The sequence below is a fragment of the Terrapene carolina genome, unplaced genomic scaffold (genome assembly GCF_002925995.2).
Source record: "Terrapene carolina triunguis isolate 2854851 unplaced genomic scaffold, T_m_triunguis-2.0 Scaffold58, whole genome shotgun sequence".
NCBI classification, from domain to species: domain Eukaryota; kingdom Metazoa; phylum Chordata; order Testudines; family Emydidae; genus Terrapene; species Terrapene triunguis.
The window spans coordinates 69,336-88,419 of record NW_020664409.1 but is presented as its reverse complement, the minus strand read 5'-3'; the positions used below and the strand labels follow the sequence as shown (position 1 = coordinate 88,419).

At 43.9% G+C, this 19,084-nt stretch overlaps 1 protein-coding gene across 1 annotated transcript in view; it reads left to right on the top strand.

Moving 5' to 3' along the window:
• Window positions 1–1,170: 1,170 nt before the first annotated feature.
• Window positions 1,171–19,084, top strand: part of F13A1 (coagulation factor XIII A chain) — a gene marked incomplete at its 3' end in the record, with an annotated part of 85,489 nt that continues 67,575 nt past the window's right edge. The window contains exons 1-3 of the mRNA XM_026647283.2: window positions 1,171–1,235; window positions 2,160–2,339; window positions 14,916–15,104. Coding sequence (XP_026503068.2) covers window positions 2,180–2,339; window positions 14,916–15,104 — 349 coding nt within the window. The remainder of the gene's footprint in view (window positions 1,236–2,159; window positions 2,340–14,915; window positions 15,105–19,084) is intronic.

Sequence of the window (19,084 nt, the reverse complement as noted above, 5' to 3'; positions counted from 1 at the left end):
GTGGCCCTTTAACTGCAAATATACAGGCCCCGATTGATAAATGTGACTTTAATTTTGCACTTGCAAACTTGTGCATGTAGATATTTGCATGCACAAAACTTCAATGTACAGTATGTGGGAAATTGGTTCATGCACAGTATAGAGGCTCTGGGCCAGATCCTCAAGTGGTGTAAATTGATTTCAATGCATCTGTATGGATTTACATCAACTAAGGATCTGGCCTGCATTTAAAGACTGAGGCTACGTCCTCACTACGGGGGGGGGTGGGGGGTGTCAATTTAAGATACGCAAATTCAGCTACGCGAATAGCGTAGCTGAATTTGACGTATCGGAGCCGACTTACTCCGCTGTGAGGATGGCGGCAAATTGACCTCCGTGGCTCCCCCGTCGACGGCGCTTACTCCTACCTCCGCTGGTGGAGTACGTGCGTCGATTCGGGGATCGAATGTCGCGTCCCGATGAGACGCAATAATTCGATCCCCGAGAGATCGATTTCTACCCGCCGATTCAGGCGGGTAGTGTAGACGTAGCCTGAGTGAAACAAATAACCCAGCTTTGCGCCAGATCCACTGGCCCCTGTGCACCACTCTAGTGGTGCAAAGGGGCAATACAGCAAGTTTAACCAGCTGGCTGAATTTCCCGAGTGTGGCGAGCCCAAGTAGCATAGAGCTAGCACGACCGGATCTGTGCCATTGTCTTCAGGGGCATGATCAAGGGAAAGAGGAATGCCCCTTTATAATCTGGCAATCCCCAGATGGCATAATATCCCCTTGGGGGCTGTGCACCTGGCAGAACTTTGAGCAGCAATGAGGGGTTCCAGAATTAGCCCCAGGAGTGTGGAGCAGTAAAGGTGGCTTATAGCTACTTTTGCCCTCCCCTTGAGATGCTGCTGAGTTCTGCTTTGCCACAGCTAAGGCGTGAGACCCCTACGTGGAGCAGCATGGCAAAACTTCTTTTACCATATACACTGAAAATTGTATATTGAAATCCTCCTGATGTATATGTGTGGGGGTGGGGCAGAAGAGCGAGAGACACCCACGGCTCCAGCAGCTGTTGCTGCTGCCTGGAGGAGGTGTGGGGACGGTTTGCCAAGAAGGGAAGTCTCCCAGCCCTGCAGGGGGGCGGGGAAGGAAAGGGGATATACTGCAGTTACTTAAGAGCCCCCAACTATTTCCAGATTTCATTGCACTTGAGAAAGTCTACCAGGAACAGGAAAGAGAACATCTGAAAAGAAGGTACCCTGGCTAGCTAAACACTTTCTTTAAAAGTTTAATGCTATTAAATAATTGCCACGTTTTGAAATGCTGCCTGAATGGGTATTTGGAAGAAGCTGAGTTCTCAGCATTGAGTATTTTTTCTGAGCAGGCTGCCGTGTCTTTGTCACTGCCACATGCATGCATGCGTGTGTACACACACACACACACACACACACTAGATGTGAAATCAGCTTTATGCTACCTCAAAGAGAAATCTCTTATCATCCAATATATGCAATTTCCCTTTAATTGATTTACTCTAGAGAAGTAAGTGGAGGGAAAGTTTTTCTCCCCTTTTTCTTGCAACCTGCAGGGTGTGGGAGGTGATTTTATTGTCTGGGTGTCTGTGGGCAAATCTTCAGATATTTTGTCTGTGTAAAATATGTAGAAGCCCTATACAAAATATGATAGCATTCATTTCAAACACTTTGTAGTGTTTTGGACTCATGATGCAATATAATTTGTGTGTGTGTGTGTGTGTGTGTGTGTGTGTGTGTGTGTGTGTATTAAATCAGGGTAGAGAATTTGTGAGATTCACTCATCAGTGATATTAATTCACCACTTAATCTGCAGTGATGCCTTTTTGGAGGGTTATGTATGTATTTAATCCTAACTCATGGAATCTCCCAAATGTTTCAAAGTCTTGCTATTCCCAGACAAACCCTTTTGTGTTTGGGTTTATTCTTTCTTCTCTTTTTCATATGTTTTGACAATCACAAAATACCTTCCAAGCCTCAGGGGATTGTAATCCATCGTTAGACTGATGCTTTCTGCCTTTGTTTTATTTATGTGAGACTGAAAATGTGTAGCTCATTGGCATTGCACACTGTTATTTGTTTTTCCCTCTTAGACGTGGGGCTCTAGCTCACTTTTCTTTTCTCTTGCTCTCCTTTTTCCTTTTAGGGGATTGCAACACTGTTACAATGTCTGAACCAACGCACGCTGACAAAGAGAAGAAAAAACCAATTCCCCCTAGCCTGAGTGGCCGAAGAGCCCTCCCCCCAAACATCTCTAATGCTGAAGAAGATGAGGTCCCTGTCATGGAGATGACTGGTTTTGTACCTAGGGGAGTTAACCTGAAAGGTACAGTGTACTGCACATTTTAAGAGTTGAACCCTTTCTATATTTCCAGTACCTACTTCTGTTTGTGTCTACGAAGTAAAACAAAAACACTTGTAATAACAAAGCTAGGTAATGATAATTTGTTGTACTTCTGTAGCTCCTTTCATTTGAGGATCTCAAAGGCCTTTACAGGGTTTAATGAATGACCATCCCTATCAGAAAGAGGAAAGGAAGTTCTCTGTCTTGCAGGCAGAGAAGCTGATGCACAGAGAAATTAAGTGGACTGCCCCAGGTTGACCATGTCAAATAGTAGATGGAGGAGGCAGATTCAGGAATATTTTGACAACTATAACACCGAGTGCAGTTCATTGTGACTTGTGGGGATCATATTATTTGTTGTTCAAAAGCGTTCAGATGATTGCGGGTTATTTCTGAAAATGTTTGCAAATCTTGAATTAGTCTTTAAAATTACCAGAAATTGCTTGTTATGCTCCTGGTTACAAAGCTTACAATCAGGGACCAGAACTGACATCATGTGACTTGTATGTCAAACAACATTGAGTAACAATTCTAAGTCTTTGGAACAAACAGGTTCACATGCCAGCTGAAAATAATATGAAAATAATACTTATAAATAACATACATTTAAAGAAATCAGGATTGACGCTTGCATGATTCACTAGCTTAAGAGGCTAAATTTATAACAAACAGAAATTAATAGGTGAGCTAGTTCTACAGAGCAACCAGGGCAGTATGATATAATAATACACGAAACTCCTACAACAATTTTCAGCCAAGGATCTCAAAGCACATGACAAAAGTGGGTAAGCAGTAATATCTCCATTTTACAGATGAAGAAACTGAGGAATGGAGAGCTTTAGTTGCACTTGAAGACTGTGTAGCCTTGATTTCCTTCACCCTAATCCCATGCCTTAACCACAAATTCACCCACCCTTCCCATCCTAATACATAAATGTTTCTTTAATAAACATCACTTTTGAAAACAGGCAAGCAACTGTCGTGTTAAGAGTGGAACCAGGGGCTATGCTTTTCAAACATCCTTGCTGTTGTATGTTGGTTTGTGTTTTGATATAATGTAGCACAGTGCAACATGACATAGGAAGGTCCAGCTCAGACTACCGTGGATACATAGGATCTCAAAGGAGAAACATTAGTAAAAGCAGGGAAGCCTAAGGTCTTTGGAAGCCTGAGAGGAAGATTAGAGAAGTTGTGTTGTGGGTCCGAACCAAAGCCCATTGAAGTCAATGGAAAGACTCCCACTGACTTTTGAGGAGCTTTGGATCAGAACCCATGTATAAGGGTAGAGTTGGGGGAGATTTTTATGGGGTTTTTCCACCAACAAAATTAAAGCTTTCAGGGCAAGTAAAAGGTGGCGAGAAGTCTGAAATGTCTGCCTCCTGCCTCGCTGGCAGGCCGAGAGATTATTAATGTACAAGGCAAGGAAGTTGATGGCCTAGAACTCTGCCTCTAAATAGATAAGTGTAGAGGTTCTTTTGTGTCATAATGTGCTGAAGGGGAGAATCTGCCTGGAAAGATTCACTGCTTCTGAGGGGACTCGTTTGTCCCACATTATCCCTTAGCAATGTTATTCCAGCAGTACTGAGGAAAATGCAGTCAGCATAGCCAGGAAAATACACTTTGAAAAGGATCTGCAGGGTGTGTGATGGTGACCGGGGGGGAGGGAGGAATTTCTGCTATTTTCACCACATTTTCAGAAATAACAGAAGGAATTACCTGGCCTCTTATTTTTTTAGACCAGCATGTCTTACACACAACTCTGGCTGAGTATTGCATTTTGGGGTTGGTGCTTGCTGCGTAGAGCAGGTGCAGTGTTGTGCAGACAAGCACAAGGTAAGAATTTGCCAGGGAGCCGAGGCCTGCGTCAATGAGCGTGCTTTCTGCCTAAGCTGCTTCCATGCCCATGCTACCACAATATCTGAGCACCTCACAGTCGCCAAAGGATTTTATATTCACAGCACCTCTGTGACATAGGAAGTGCTATTATCCCCATTTTACAAATGGGGGACTAAGTGACTTGTACAAGGTCATACAAGAAGTTTGTGGTAGAGGAAGGGATTCAACTTGTAGCTCTCAGGTCAGCACCCTGACCACTGGACCATCCTTGCTTTGCTCTGCTTGCCAAGTTACTCCTACTTAGTGGGAGGAATAAGGCTTTATGGTGGGCTAATAGCTGAGTGCTTTATTAACCAGCTAAGAATTAGACTGACGTCCATATCTCCCCAGACACACTCATTCTTCATCCATATCATGCCCCTTTTTTACCCTGATGAGTTCAGCAGAAACATGTCTGGGAGGCTTGAAACTTCGTGCTGCTCAATTGTGGAAGATATGCCCAATACTTATCCTTACTTGTGTCCACTCTTACTAGCACTGGATAGGAAACACCCAGCGCACCCTCCTTTGCACCATCCAAAGACTTACCAGTGATCCGTGCCTTTGTGAATAGAACTACCTGAGATTCAATTCAATAAAGTCCCCACAATTCTTCTAGTCTGGAGCCATTTCTGTCTTGTTCTTTAGGAAGTCATGAAGTTTGAAGGCTATTTTCTTTTATTGACAAAGCACCTTAACTTGTGTTAATGTGTTGCCATGAAAGTTTAAAATTCTTCCTTTATAAATGTTTTAAGTCATCAAATTGCTCCTTCTTGCACATGAAACGAGCTTGCCCTGAATGTCTGGTCCAACACTAATGTCTGCCAATCAAGAGGATTTCGCTTCAAGGCTGTCCCTTCGCTGCTTGCTATCTGTTTTGAACAAAGAGGTTCAGCTGTTCAAGGGGGTCTGTAGAAAGCTCTAAACATCCCTGTGCTTTTTATTGTATTCCTTTCCTAGTTGTATTTTCTGTTAATGCTGATATCTAAAGCATACAATTACCAGGAGCCTTGCAGATATTTTGGCCATTGCAACTAACACAACAACAACTTTTGTTGTAAAGGCACAGGTCAGCTGCATACGGTCAATGTACAGTTGTTAATTTTAAACACTTTTGATGTTGAAAGTGTGTGTGTGTGGGGGGGGGGGAATTCTGCAGGCATAGATTGCTGCACTTTGACAGAAGCTTCATGAAGACCTGAGATGAAGCAACCAGATACTGGAGCTATAGGATGAATTTCCTTTTTAGTTTCTTGAAGGTACTGACCTGAAAATAACAGAAGGAGTGACCTGGCCTCTTATTTCTGAAAGCAGGGTGAAAATAGGAGTAAACTCCCCACTGAATTGTACCAAATTTTGTCAGAGGAATCAGAGTTCTGAGACAAAGATGCATCACGTTCCACTCTTCCTCCAACTCCACAGAAGTCCCACATGTAATTTCTGTCAATAGGGGGCACTGCAACTTTTATGTGCAGTGTTCCTGCATTGGGAGGGAATTGAGGAGATGCCATGAGAGAGCAGCTTTGCATAACATCATTCCGCTGGGAAACTCATGAGATTTCCTCACATAAGTTAATGATGATCTTGTTAGCCTTGTTATAAATGGAGTGTTGGTAAATCTGAGGGAGTGAGGTGAGCAGATGTTCCAGGCACGAGGGAAAAAATGTGCTTTGGCTCTGACAAAATATTGTCCTCCCCCTCCAGGGCTCTGTTAGTTCACCATTGGCTGTATGCCTCTGCCTGTAAGAAAATGATCTAGAGCAAACTAGAGTGGGAAATGGGGAACTCAAAATGGAAAAATCACGTAGAATTAAATAGCGAATAGTAACCTTGCTCTGGAGTTTTTAAACCTGCTGATCATTCTAATCAGGAATTGATCTTTTTTATGGGCGGGGTTTAAAATTCTATATAGAGAATGTTTATCATGTATCCTCTCTGTGGGTGGGGTTATGATAAACTTTCTTTATATACAATTTTAAACCCCAAAGTTTGTCATAACTCCATCCACAGAAAGGATACAACTCCCTATTAGATCGATCAGCAGTTTTAAAAACTCTAGAGCAAGGTTACTATTCTCTGTTTAATTCTATAGGCTTCTTGAGTAACTGCTATGAAAGTTTCATCCCTTTTAAATTCCATTGGACTTTTCCATAAGGGCTGCAGTAAGAAATATTTTGAGCATTTTTACATCAAACAGACATTTCCCTCTCTGGTTTGTTTTCGATCAGTTTCCCACAAAGCAGGGTACAGCTGATGATGAGAAGAGACAAGGATATACTCCTGCAACCCTTATTCATATGAGTATAAAAGAATAGCACAAGTATGTAGTAGCAAAATCAGAAAGGCTAAGGCACAAAATGAATTACATCTAGCAAGGGAAATACATTACAATAACTAGAGGTTCTATAAATACATTAGGAGTAAGAGAAAGACAAAGTAAAGTATAGCCCTTCTACTTAGTGGGGGAACAAGAGCTAATAACAGACAACGCCAAGAAGGCTGAGGTGTTTAACACCTATTTTTGCTTCAGTCTTCACCAAAAAGGTTCCTTGTGACCAGATACATAGCACAATTAATATTAATAACAAGGGGGAAGAAACACACAGCAAAATAGGGAAAGAAGAGGTTAAAAAAATACTTACGTAGGTTAGATGTATTCAAGTCAGTAAGGCCTGATGATATTCAACCTAGAGTACTTAAGGAACTAGCTCAGGGGTAGACAACCTATGGCACGGGTGCTGAAGGCGGCACGCAAGCTGATTTTCAGTGGCACTCATACTGCCCGGGTCCTGGCCACCGGTCTGGGGAGCTCTGCATTTTAATTTAATTTTAAATGAAGCTTCTTAAAAACCTTATTTACTTTACATACAACAATAGTTTAGTTATATATTAAAGACTTATAGAAAGAGACCTTCTAAAAACGTTAAAATGTATTACTGGCACGCGAAACCTTAAATTAGAGTGAATAAATGAAGACTCGGCATACCACTTCTGAAAGTTTGCCGACCCCTGAACTAGCTGAATCAATCTTGGAACCATTATCTTTGAGAACTCCTGGAGGGCTGGTGAGGTCCCAGAGGACTGGGCAAACATAGTACTTCTCTTTAAAAAGGGCAACAAAGAAGACCTTGGGAATTATAGACTAGTCAGCCTAACTTTGATTTTTGGAAAGATACTGGACAAATTATTAGACAATATGTAAGCACTTGGAGGATAATAGAGTTATGAGGAATAGCCAGCATGGATTTGTCAAGTACAAATCATGCCAAACCAACCTATTTTACTTCTTTGACATAGTTACTTGCCCAATGGATTGGGGGGAAACTATAGATGTGACTTATCTTGATCTTTAGTAAGGATGACTCAGTCCCCCACGACAATCTTATAAGCAAACAAGGGAAATACGGTCTACATTAAATTACTATAAGGTAGGTGCATAACTGGTTGAAAGATCATACTCAAAGAATAGCTATCAATGGTTCTCTGTCAAACCAGGAAGGTGTATCGAGTGCAGTCCCACAGGGCTCAGTGGTGGGTCTGGTACTAGTCAATATTTCCATTAATGATCTGGATAATGGAGTGGAAAATATGAAATTTGTGGATGACACCAAATTGGGAGGTGTTGCAAACACTTTGGAAGACAGGATTAGAATCGAAAATGACCTTGACAAATTGGAGAATTGGTCTGAAATTAACAAAATGAAATTCAATAAAGACAAGTGCAAAGTACTACACTATAAAAATGAAAGTCACAACTACAAAATGGGAAATTACTGGTTAGGTACTAGTACTACTGAACAGGAGCTGGGAGTTATAATGGACCACAAATTGAATATGAGTCAACAATATGATGCAGTGGCAAAAATAAATAAATAAGACAAGCTAATCCTTGGTGTATATTAACAGGAATGTCATATGTAAGACTGGGGAGGCAATGATCTCACTCTTCTTGGCACTAGTGAAGCCTCAGCTGGAGTACTGTGTCCAGGTGTGGGCACCACACTTTAAGAAAGTGTGCACATATTGGAGAGAGTCCAGAGGAGACCAACAAATATGATAAAAAGGTTAGAAAACCTGATCTATGAAGAAAAGTTACGAAAACTGGGCATATTTACCTCTGAGAAAAGAAGACTGAGCAGGACTTGATGAGTCTTCAAATATGTTAGGGGCTGTTATAAAGAGGACAGTGATCAATTTGATCTCCATAACTACTGAAGGTAGGACAAGCGGTAATTGGCTTAATCTGCAGCAGTTTAGATGTTAGCAAAAACTTCCTAACTGTAAGGCTAGTTAAGCTCTGGAATAGGCTTCCAAGGGAGGCTGTGGAATCCCCATCATTGGAGGTTTTTAAGAACGAGTTGGACAATTACCTGTCGGGGATGGTCTTAAGGAATACTTGGTCCTGCCTCTGTGCAGGGGCTGGACTAGATGAGTGCTTGAGGCCCCTTTCAGCCCGGCATCTTTATGATTTACTTGTGAGTCCTTAACTACACTTAAACAGCTTCATCAATCGGTACCTGGTAAATAATAATCTTATAAAAGGAATAGGTCAGGTACATGGCCTTCATTAATTCAACTGTGAGGGCCTACAGTTATTTTTATTCAGTGGCCTGAGCAATGGGAGATGCAGAGGGGATCAGTGACATAGGAAGTAGCTCATGGTAGGATTCTCGGGTGCAGGAAGGTCATGAATGGGGACTGCACTTGCCCGGCAGAGCAGTGCCTATCTCCCCACTTTTGTGCCAGGATAGGAAAGGGAGACTTGGGGCAAAATGGGTGAGGGATGAGTGTGTGAACTCTGAATCTGCTACTCCACAGATCCTCTGACCACAACTCCTTCACCCACAGCGAGGGCAGGCTGGATTCTGTGCCTCCCTGCTTCCAAGAAGAACCTCTGTGCAAACCTGATTTACTTGAGCAGTGTACAGCAGTGGTCTGTTTTAGCCCCTAATTACTTACATATCACATTTGTTCATCAGATTATAATACCTGGCAATTTATATAATGCATTCCAAGCCAATGCAACATGATCGTAAGGGAGCACAAGTCAGTTTAGAACGGAGCCACACCTGCTTACCCAGCTGTGAGTTTGGCTCCGTAGTCTTCAATGGAAAGTGCAAACATTAGCTTACAAATTCCTAAAATGAAAGATGGGTGTGGGTTTTTTCTCCTAGTTCAGCATTGGAAACTCATGCTGACAGCTGATAATCAAGGGGTCCGATATTGACCAGTAATAAAGATCCTACAGGCAGATCCTGTTGACCTTTTGACTGAGGGTGTGTAAGGTGGAATAGAATCCAGCTCATTCTTTCATAGCTGCATTGATGCTAGCAGGAGTGGCTGGGGGGATGGTTTTGTTATGAAGTTAGCTAACTTAAGTCTGTTCCCTGTGTATATAGTGGCGTGAGAAGATGCCGTTTTTGCATAGTCATTTATCTAACTGTAACCACAAGTATCTCTGGTATTTTTCAAACAGGCTGGGTCTATATGACATAGCTGATCTCAGCAGGAAATGTCAGCTGGAGAATATTTCTTTAATTATAATTCTCAGAACTTTGTTTCTGTAGTTTAAAATAGACTATTCAAGGAAGGGTATTCTCCTTGCCAGTTATTTCATGAAATGATAATGAAACATTAGCCCAAATATATCCTGTGTGTTACTCCATTAACATCAGTGGATGAACTGGACCTATTTTCTGTCTAAGGTTCAGTTCTGATACTCCCTATTCAAAAGCACCCATAGAAAGCTTAAGAAAATTCTGGGTCAGATACCCAGATGGTGCAAATGTGCATCGCTCCATTGAAGCCTAATTCCTGACTCTGTCACTGACTTGCTGGGTGACCTTGCGAGAGCCATTTGCATGTCTCTGGGCCTCAGTTTCCCCAAACCCACCTTTGTTAAAGGTCTACAAAAGAGAGGGCCAGATCCTCAGCTGGTGTGAACTGGCATAGCGCTGGTGAAGCTGGTGTAAACTGGCATAGCTGCAGCCACATTCAAACTACATCGGTTTATGCCAACTGAGGATCTGATCCACAATCTTTTTGCAAGGGCAGGCACATCCAGGGTGGAAAGAAGGAAGACAAAACTTCCTTATATGGGGTGGTGGTGAGGTAAAGCCCTGCCCCTTATGTCAAACATTTTTAAATTGAGTTGTAGTAACTGGAAGCATTTACTGCTGATGTTCTGTGTTATGGGGTGTGGGTGTCTGCTTTAGAACAACCACCAAATGAACTTTATATCTTTTATATAGTGCCTTTCACCCAAGCATCTCAAACCACTGTACCAAGGTGCGTGGTATTAACCGTATTTTCTCAGAGGAGGAAACTGACACACAGAAGTGAGACAGGGAATTAGTGGCACTCAGAAATAGAACACTGATCTTCAGACCCCTAGCCGGGTACTTTGGTGACTAGGCACCGATGCCTCCCTACTTTCAGCTTGGAGGCAGGATTTGGGACCAGACATGGCTGCAAGCTGAACTTGAACTTTGACCTTCAGCTCCGTCAAGTTACAATACATACAGCTTTCAGACTAGCTTGGCAAAAAGCAGTTTTTACTGGAAGGAACCACTTTAATTATTGGCCGTTTATCACAAGTCACAAAACAACCCCAGATAAACCCCCCATTTTTCTGTCTTGTCATCAGACAGTCTAACAATGACAGTTAACCCATTGTCATCTATATGGGAAATCAAAATTTCACTCTGCTCTACCAATAAATGGCTACACAGGCCATGCACTAGCTTAATTTAAAGCTGTATGTTTACAAAAATGCTTCATCCCTGCCTGGGAGATATCCTTGAGGGAAGATAGGGCAGGAAAGGGGGAACCCAAAGGGGTTTCAGAAGGGGGTGGGGGAGCAGCTTTAAATTTCACCAGAGGCTCCAAAACCAGAGGAAGCTACAGCAGGGATAAGCTTATCAGCAAATCCTCCAGATGCCCTAGCCACACACCCTCCCTGACTAGCACTGTCCACTTGTTGAGCTGAGCTGGTCCCCCACATCTTCCCCTCTAGGCTGCTACCATTCTCCACAGCTGAAATTGCCCTTCCTGTCAGACTTTCTGCTGCTGGGGCTCTGTGCCAAGGCCTATGCCTGCAGTGTAGACACAGAAATGAATCTGCCCAAGTTTTTGAAAAGAACTTGCAGAGCACAGGCACCATCTTCTTCCATGCCCTGGGGGTGCTCACCACTCCTGTGCCCCACCTCTTCCCACCTCTTATACCCCCGCCCCACCTCTTCCCGCCCAGTTCCGCCCCCTCCCCTGAGCGCACCCCATCCCTGCTCCTCCCTCTCCCTCCCAGAACCTCCTGCACGCCGTGGAACAGCTGATCAGTGGGCAGGAGGCACTGGGAGGGAGGGGAGGCACTGATCAGCAGGGCCACTGGCGGATGGGAGGCGCTGGGAGTCTGGGGGGGAGCTGGCTGCCAGTAGGTACTAAGCACCCACTAATTTTTTTCCATGGGTGCTTAGTACCTACTGGCAGCCAGCTCCTGTCACGGAGTCAGCGCCTACGTTGCAGGGCACTAGCCATATGAACGGAAAATGCTGAGTGCATAACAAGCCAATATACTTAGGGTATCTGCCTTCTAAGGAAAATACAGAGGTTTCTGTTGGCACAAATGTTGAAAGCAAGCAAGCCATAGAAGGCAAATGGGACAGAAAAAAATATTAGCTTTATGGGAGCTTAAATAGGTATTTATATGGATCCCTCTGTCATAAAGTCCTAGTAAGCTCCCTCTCACAGTGGCGCTTTAGATCGAACAGAAGGAGCCCTTGAAAAGTTGACTCATACAACTGGCGACAGAATGATGCAAGTTCAGATCACAGCATAACTGAATGGAAGTGCTCAGTGGGGGGAATACGTGCTGTGAAGCATGGTGAAAATTAACATGGGGAAACAGCTTGTTACATAGTTTCACCATAACGATAGGATTAACCCTCTGACTACTACCAGTATGTTCCACTCTGGTGCACTCAGAGATATGCCTTATTAAAGTGTTTCCATAATAGGCCAATATGATAGCATCTGAGGCAGTAGATTCCCCCTCCCCCTCCATCCCAACTGGGTAACCACAGTTCTCTGTGTTGCTGAATTAAAATTTAATTCAGAGACAATAGGATTGCCTCCAGTATGCATTATGTATCTGCATCATTCATGAGACCACCTTTAAGTCTCTTAACTTCAGCTATTGGGATTTCATCCAGGTATGGGAAAATTTCTAATGTATTGTGCCCAAAGGGTCACCACTCAGATACATTGTTATAATTACCAGGATCACCAATGTTTTGGGATAGATACACCTGTATATATGAATGCTGCAGCTGTTCTAGCCCAGGGCTTGTTTTAGGAACAAACTACTGCTGTGAGCCAATTAGAGATAATAGCATGAAAATTTTCTGCAAGGAGTTCAGGTATCCCAGTGATAGGTGTGATATAATTACCTGAGTAGACGATTTAATTAAGTTAGTATTGTTTATAGTGAATTTTTGCCCAGTGAACCAAGCAAATGGGTTAAAAGAAGCAGGGACAAAAATTTCAGATGTGGCCTCTGATTCTGGATACATCAGTTTTTGGATCCCCAATTTAGGGTCCACCTTTGGCCTGCTTTTCAGAAGTGCTGACCACATGCAACACCCGTGCCTTCAGCTGACCAAGGTGTGTCAAGTTGGGCACCCAAAATCAGAGGCAATTTTGAAACTTGTTGGACCAAAATTAAACAGAGGAGACCATCTCACTGCTGTGCCAAGAACAAACACTCTGATCATTAGAAAATATGAGTAGTGCAGGGCTCAGGTTGAATTCCTAATCCACTTGAACCATCCCTGTTCCAATTTGACAAAGGAGCTTGACTTTCAGCAAGCTCAGGTTGGGCAGCCTTGTTTTGTTGTGATGTGATATTTACTTTGTGGTGTTGTGACCTCTGCTCAGAAGAGCCCAGTATCCAGGTGCTCAGATCTTGAGCACCAGGAGGAGGAGGTCCGCTTCCCTATGTAGCCAGCCTGTTCCTTCAACCCAAGTTCTGGAGAATGGCTCTTCTGGGATGGTTCCCGGGGATACCCAGGGGGTGTGAGGCACCTCACTACCACCCACCCTTAGTGTGAGGAAGCCTTTTCTGTACCTGCTGTGGGTGAGCTCCCCGATTCCACCAGCCATGGGCAACGCAAGCAGCGCCCTCTAAGCCTCACAGACCCTACTGTTACTCTACAGACTAGCAATTGGCACATCCCAAACTCCCAGCCCTCTGTCTCCCTGAAGTGTCCAGCCCCTGTTCCTTTGGACACACACAGTATTCACAGATTCACTGCTTCCACAGAAACAGTACACCCCAGCTCTGCCAGTTCCACCTCACATCACCGCTCTGCTTAACTCACAGCACTTAGATATGTTTACAGTGAAATCAAGTGTAAGTTTATGTAAAAAAGCCTAGAGATTCAAGTGTTAGCAAGAAGTAGTATTGGAAACAAATGGTTACACACAAAATCATAACACACATTCTAGAGCCTAGACTTAATTAACAAGATCCTCTCATGTCTTGTAGAATATTGCTTACCCAAAATCCTTGCAGCACTTTACAGCCAGGTTGGCTGTGACTTTCCTTTCATTAGACATGCATGCTGCCAGTTTGCCTCCTCGGTGAAGGATCCCACATGTTTCCTTCCACCCCAAGATATTCCATACCAATCCTTTGTGTTTATTCATAAATAGGACACACACAGCCTGTTTATTTCTCTCTTGTAGATTTTACAATCCTTAACCCCTCCCCAGGCTCCATTAGGCATACATTGTGAGGCATTCAATACTCAAATATCCAGACAGGGAGATAGGTGTCTATTACCTCCTGCCTGAAAGGAAGATGTCCGAGACATGTCATCTTTTGGTGATCTACCTTAACTCCAAGACCTTAAGGACCCAATTTTCAGCATAGACACACAACTCCTTAAATACTATCCGTACGTACGTGGCCTGGCTGTGGCTCTTCAGCCCCCGAGGCCCCACCCCTAGGGTGGAAGCTGGGTCCAGGTTGGGGTAAGAGCCACACGGGCAGCTGTGGGGAGCCACGGACCCTCCACCTGCCCTGGGCTGGGGACACAGGTGGCGGGGACACAGGCCGGGGGCTAGCTGTCGGACCCCTCCCACCCCGGGCAGGTAGAGGGGCCTGGGCTCCCCAGCCCAGCTCTGGCTTCCGGCTTGAGTAGGGGTGGGGCCTTGGGGAAGAGGAGGAGCAGGGGCGGGGCCACAGAGGGGGAGGGGCCTCTTGGCCCCCCACTTTTAGGAAGAATCCATTGCCCCTGCCACACCCCGCTTCTCATCCTGCAATCCCTAGCCTCCTGCACTGTGCACCTTCAAGCTTCTGCAACCAATGAGGCAGGGAACCTGTATAGTCAACAGCCTCACTTGTGACACAGCCCTGATTCATCCCTAGAGCACTGGATTATTATGTAACTCATTTCACATAAGGGGCCTGATTCTTCTCTCTCTTGAACCCCACAAAGACATTTACACATGTGCCAAGTGGGTATAAAACTCAATCGGACGATAATTTTCCTCTCCACTTCAGTGGGGCTATTACCAAGTACTACTCAATGTGAGTGAGTGAGTAGGATCAGAGCCCATAAGTGGTATGGTATCGATATGAAACAAAGAAATTGATTTCCCCCCCCCCTTTGTGTGTCTACATAGATTTTCTGGAAGTTAAGGAAGTTCACATGTTCAAGAGAGACCAGGATGTTAACAAGAAGGAGCACCATACTGACAAGTACTACCACCCTAAGTTGATTGTACGCCGTGGACAGCCTTTCCTTATCCAAATTGACTTCAACCGTCCTTACAATCCTGAAAAGGACCAGTTCTGGGTGGAATACCTTATAGGTAAGTGCCAAACAGGAGCTATGTAGTATTAGCAAAGTAAAGTTTATAGAATATCTATATCAGTCCCAAATAATATAGTATCTAAGGGCCTGATCTTCTTCAATTAAAGTCAGTGAGACAGTAGGATGTGCTTAAAGCTAAGCATATGCATTAAATGCTTTGCTGAAACAGGGCCTGAATCCGGCTAGCCTTACTCATTCATATAAGTCAATGGAACTACTCGTATGAGAAAGGTGAGCAGGGTTTGTCCCTCTATGTATATTCAAAAGCTGTACTTTACTATATTGGATTGCCAATGTTATCACTAGTTTATGTTTAACAGCAAAATGATAGTGGTGGTGGGCAGATTAGAAAAACTTGTTACAGTAACTCCTTGCTAACGTTGTAGTTCCGTTCCTGAAAAATGCTCCTTTAAGCGAAACGATGTTAAGTGAATCCAATTCCCCATAAGAATGAATGTAAATGTGTAAATGGGGGGTGGGTAGGTTCCAGGGAAATATTTTTTGCCAAACAAAAGACATTATACACACACACACACACACACACACACACACACAGAGTATAAGTTTTAAACAAACTAATTCTGTACACAGCAATGATGACTGTGAAGCTTGGTTGAGGTGGTGGAGTCAGAGGGTGGAAGACGGAGGGATATTTCCCAGGGAATGCCTTGCTGCTAAATGATGAACTAGTACTGGGCTGAACTCTCAAGGGTTAACACGTTGTTGTTAATGTAGCCTCACACTCTACAAGGCAACACGATTGGAGGGAGGAGATACAATAGACGCATGGCAGTGGCTGCAAACATTCCCTGTGGAAACTGAATGTGATGATGAACCCGTGCTATCCCACTGGAGTGCACCACTTCCACCACTTTCCAAAGTGCCAGAGGGTGCATGTGTGTGTGAGACAGAGACATACCCCATTTGTGTGTGTGTGTATGAGAGAGAGAGAGACACCGTGTGTGTGTGTGTGTGAGAGAGAGAGAGAGAGAGAGAGAGACATACTGTGTGTGTGTGAGGGAGAGAGATGCGCATCGTCCCTTTAAGTATGCTGACCCCACTCTAAGTACACTGCCTTTTTAAGTAGATCAGCAAGTTGAGACAGCAGCTGCTGCCAGCAAGCTCCCTCAGTCCTGAGCCCTGTCATGTCCCCCCCGCTCTGTGAAGATGGGGTACAGGAGCGGGGGAGGGGGACACCCTGACATCAGCACCCACCTTCCCCTCCACCCCCTGCATAGCAAGCAGGAGGCTCCCGACAGTAGCTCCAAAGCAGAGGGCAGGAGCAGCACACGGCTGTGGGGGGAGGGACACCAGAACTGCCCGGCAATTGATAGTCTGCTGGGCGGCTGCCACACAGGGAACTTAGGGGAGCTGATGTGGGGCTGCTGGCCCACCCTGGTTCCAAGCCCCCACCAGCTAGCTCCAATGGGCTGCTCTTCCTGCAAGCAGTGGACAAAGCAGGTGGCTTTGTCCACAACGTTATAAGGGAGCATTGCACAACATTAAACAAGCATGTTCTGTAATAGATCAGCAACGTAACAACGAAACGTTAACCGGGAGGACATTAAGTGAGGAGTTACTGTACTTGCAATTTCGGAGGATCTAGAGAAAAGAGGAAGAGATCGTAGTCAGGAGAAATGGCAGAAATGTGTGTGTTGATATAAAAAATAGTTCTATGCACAAGGGGAAAAGCAGAACAATAGAACTGTGAGAGTTTCTATAATGTGTACTTACTGCTCAATATATTAAACTGGAAAATTCTTAGGCAAGGGAAAAAAAGATTGCAACCTTGGAATCAGAAAGGTATTGCAATCATAAAGACCAGATCATGAGTCATCCTGCATGACTACACAGGAGAATAAAAGCAGGCATATGGTGATCCCTTGCACCAGATACTTCCATCACAGGGAGAGGAAATGATCCCCTCCCCCAATGCACCAGCCAGTGCAAACAGGGGATAGGCTGCAGGATATGTCCTTAGTAAAGAAGGGGGAAAGTGAGAAAGCAGACTGCAGGTCTGAGTCACAAACTGCTTCCCACTCTGCTTCTGGGACAGCGGAGTCGTACACTGCCCCATACAGAGGGCTTTTAATAAAGTCATAATTTCACCCTGAATTTTTTTTAAGACGTCTCTGTTCCTTCCTGTTATAGATTATGTATTAATTGACATTTAATATATACCTTCCTGAGAACTGCATTTTGAAACTTGTATTACTGATTTTTTTCTGCTCTTGGATTATGATCATGTATCCACTTATTAGATTTGTTACCTTTTTATGATAGACATATTCTTTTAAACATATACATGGTGAAGAAGTTGCAGTCTGCAATTCTGCCGCCCCCCCCCCCCCACACACACTCTGTTACTTCTCATTTCAGTTAGGGTTAGGAGGCATGTTGTGGTAGTCTAATGAGCTGATTGGCTAGAACATCCGTAAGTGCCTTAAAATTTAATATGCACAAAGATTATTAGTCCTTTTGGGGATTTAATTAAATTCAAGGCTTTTCCAATTCACCTTTATATCTTTAAAACAGTTATAGTTGGAAGAAGTGAGAAATGGAAAGTTTGTTTGTTATTGCATTGTGTGATGTATGATGAATAAAACAAAATTCAGAATTCTTTTTAAAAGTGGTATTTGTTTTAATTTTTTTATTGAAGAATTCTGAAACTTTTTAGATTCATTTCTCATAAATAACACAATGCAATAAAACAAAGTATACATGTGCATTGACAGGGCTCTTTCCCAGAATACATCTTCCAAGTTTCATACCATAGCTTCATGGGAATGCATAGTGTACTGGTATGCAAGGGGCACTGTCTGGTATTTCAGTGGTTGCAGAAGAATCTATGATCCAGGGCTCATTGAAGTCAGTGGAAAGACTTCCCCCTAGTTCACATTAGAGATGGATCTGAACACTGTGGAGAAGCTTGCAATACAAACCCAGTTCCACATCATAACTTTGCAATCGACTCCTTTCTTTATGATGAACCAAACCAAAACCCCAGAGCCAAACTTTTTTTTTTCTTTTTAAAGCTTTGGAGTGTTTGAAATCCAGATCCATCTGCTGGGGCTTGGGCTCAATTCTAGTGCGTGTTCTGTGTAATTCAGACACAAACATTGCATTTCCAAACTTCCAAATGCTCAGCCCAGCCATTGGCCTCTCTCATCCTGACCCTAGTCAGTCCCTCCCCCCAGTGCTGTGTTTGGACCAGGCCAGAGAGAAGTCACCAGCAAATAGCTACAGCAAACCTTTTCATTAAACAGGAGCCCAATGGGAAATGATAGTGACCTCAAACATTTAGAGGGATGAGCTAATGGACCTAGTCCTTTAGCTTAGGGGCAGCAGCACATGCTAGTCTCTGTATGTGGTCTGCCTGGTTGAGTGGGACAAATCCCTACCTTCTGCCAGTCAGAGACAGACTTGCTCAGTGCGGCCCTATCGATGAGTGGCAAATTATTTCCACAAAGCTAAATCCATATTCAGCCATCCTGCTATTTCTTGCTGAGCATCTTGTATGTAGTTCTTTTTTGCAGTCTCATGTTCGTAGGTTGCAATGGAAACTGAAAGCACTCCAGCACCTCTTAGGAAGCACTCAGCTGTAGGTAAGCAGGAGAACAAGGAGCTAGTTTTTATGAAGGAAGACTTAGCTGCTTTTCTCCTAGTGATTCAGAGTGCAGTGTTTCAGAGTCGCCATTCTTCCCGCATGATGCCTTTCCCTGAGGAGATGACAGAATTTCACAATACTTACAGTAGTGAGCATCCCTTGATTAGTGAAATACTTGATGGCAGTACACTGTTTAATACTTGATGCTGTTGGGCAGCAGTCAAATCTGCAGCGCATTTTCTGATCATGGCAGCAAGGAGCTGCTACTCTATCTTGTGATAAGCTTCCAGCCCTACTGAACTCACTGCCAGCACTAAGCAAGCTGAAATCCAGAGCACTGCTTAATACTCTGCACTCCGACAAATGTTTCT